At 36.0% G+C, this 2,445-nt stretch overlaps 1 protein-coding gene across 4 annotated transcripts in view; it reads right to left on the reverse strand.

Moving 5' to 3' along the window:
• Positions 1 to 2,445, reverse strand: part of CTDSPL2 (CTD (carboxy-terminal domain, RNA polymerase II, polypeptide A) small phosphatase like 2) — a 66,306-nt gene that overhangs the window by 34,645 nt on the left and 29,216 nt on the right. For all 4 annotated transcript variants that reach the window (XM_008574096.1, XM_008574097.1, XM_008574099.1 and 1 more), the window contains exon 3: positions 1,222 to 1,360. In XM_008574096.1, coding sequence (XP_008572318.1) covers positions 1,222 to 1,360 — 139 coding nt within the window. The remainder of the gene's footprint in view (positions 1 to 1,221; positions 1,361 to 2,445) is intronic.

Genomic DNA, 2,445 nt, shown 5'->3' on the forward strand with positions numbered 1-2,445 from the left:
AAAAAAAAAAAAAAAAAAAAAAAAAAAAAAAAAACCACAAATGCAAGATTCTGTTTTTATTTACATTTTGGGATGCGACCTACTTCATAAAACCTTTCCTCACATCTACTTCTAAAGAATGACAGCTAAATGAATAAAAGTAATATAGCTCTACTGAAGCACAGCTTACATAGCAGTGTCAAAAATTACTTATGGATATTGAGGCACCATTTCAGAGTTGTTAGGAAGAATAACCAACTGTTTTCGAGTTTCTTGTAAATAAAAATTGTTCGGATTTTTGGAAAAAATAAAATAAACAAATGTTTTGATTAATCATCCTCTGGCCCTCCATAACCTTACTTGGTGTATACCACATTTCTTGCTATAGTTCTTTTAACTTGTTTCTTTCTCTCTATTTTCCCCTCCTGTCCTGTCTCAGTCTCCTTTTTCTTCCCAATAGTCACTTCTAACCATAAAATTACTGAGGGGAGGGGGGAGGGGAGATTATCATTGCTATTGTTTAGGTTAGCATTGGTTAAAAGAACACTCCATGCTGTAAAGTGCTATTCTCTATAGCTTTCTCTACTTGTCCCAAATGTTCTTCTCTTTCTTTTTGACTTTGAGGAGCTTCTCAGCTATACAAATAAGATAACTCACAGGATTTATCAACATCAGCACTACTGACATCTGGGCCGGACAATTCTTTGTTGTGAGGGGCTGTCCTGTGCATTGTAGGATGTTTAGCAGCATCCCTGACATCTACCTGCCAGTAGCAACCCCTCCACAAGTTATGACAACCAAAAAGCCTTCAGATGTTGACAAATGTCCCCTGGGGGACAAAACCACCCCCAGTTGAAAGTGATCCAAATCCTTTCTAAATGGTGTGATCCAGAAACAAATCTTTGTACATATTTCAATTAAATTAAGTCACAATTATTACTGCTTTAAAAAATGACTTTATTAGTCATTTCTTAAATGACTAGAGGTCAAAAATGTTGACCAATACACCTTTTTTTGCTAACTAGTAAAAAGCTACTTACTCTGCCTTTATTCACTCTAATTCATCAAAGTAAAACATTTTAGAAAGGTAAATTTTTATTTTACTTCATGCAAATAATAATACAAAGGAGATTATGAAAATAAGGCAGAAACTGCTCAAAATAGATTTTTTAAAACAGATAAGGAACATGTCAGAGATCTCTGCTTACACTTAAATAAAACAATATCTAAATATTAACAAACCTCCATTTACTTGACTTTTCCGTCTTACTCGAGATATCTGTTTATTCGGCTTTTCTCCGGCTCTTGGTGTTGAGGTGATCAAATTATTATCTATATCACGTTCAATTCTACTCCGTTTTGAAGGATTTTCTCTCTCTTCCTTAATACGTAAGAGAAAAACAACATGTATTAAGCACAGTCATTCTGCCTTATGGGTTACACTTTTAAAATAATAAAATATGGCATAACAACTTTCCCCTGTTTTTCCATATCTAGGAGAAACAAATTCCAATTAATATCAAAGAGTGGTAAAAAACACAAGAAAAAATTTGACAGTGTTGTAAGAGTATTAATGCAATTATAATATACAAAATATAATTATAGCATCCCCAGTGTCCATTAAGTTTTCCATGCTATCGAAATATTGAATTATACAATGTACTCTGAATTTTCAGCAGTTTTCCTTCATTTTTATAACTATCCTAAAGAACAGAGATCATTTCCTTGAGCATTAAGGGTAGGAGAGAGAGCCCCACTGAACATGCTGGCAAGTCGCACATCACCAAAAAATAGGGCCTGCCACTGCCACACCCCCAATGCCCAAATTAACGCCAAGTAATCTACACCTTAACAAAGCTCTGTATTCTTTACTCTATATGGGGCAAGTCCACATGACCAGTTTACGCTATTCTTGCAGCATTACTGACTAAAATAGTATACTTCCAAGCATTAGTCTGATTTATTTTTCTCCATTTACATATCTATTTTTCTCGTTTGTAAAATTTTTCTAGACTCATCTACCACGAGTGATTTTCTTACAGTATTTTAATATTGCCCTAATTCCTTGCTGTTTTAATGAGACTACCTGAAATCTTTTGATAAGGAGTAGATGTCCAAATCTATACAGTATAATTCATACATATGATTAACATTCCTACTCAATTGGAATAAGTTTTCTACTTTTTTATATTTGATGCTTTTACCCCCACAGCAACTAATAAAATATACTACTATGCATTTTCTTTTTTTTTTTTTTTTTGTCTTTTGTCTTTTTCCGTGTCCGGCAACGGATCGCAACCCTCAGTGTTGCCCCCGTACCGGACCGGGGACCGGCAACGGGATTGCAACCCTGGGTGTTGCTCCCGTGCCTCACTCAGCCAGTGAGCGGGAACCGGTCTGTATGTGGGATCCGAACCCTCGGGCGGGAGCGCCGCCGCGCTTCCCAAGCGGCGCACTATCCAGTGC

This window comes from Galeopterus variegatus, unplaced genomic scaffold, assembly GCF_000696425.1.
Source record: "Galeopterus variegatus unplaced genomic scaffold, G_variegatus-3.0.2 Scaffold997, whole genome shotgun sequence".
Lineage (NCBI taxonomy): Eukaryota > Metazoa > Chordata > Mammalia > Dermoptera > Cynocephalidae > Galeopterus > Galeopterus variegatus.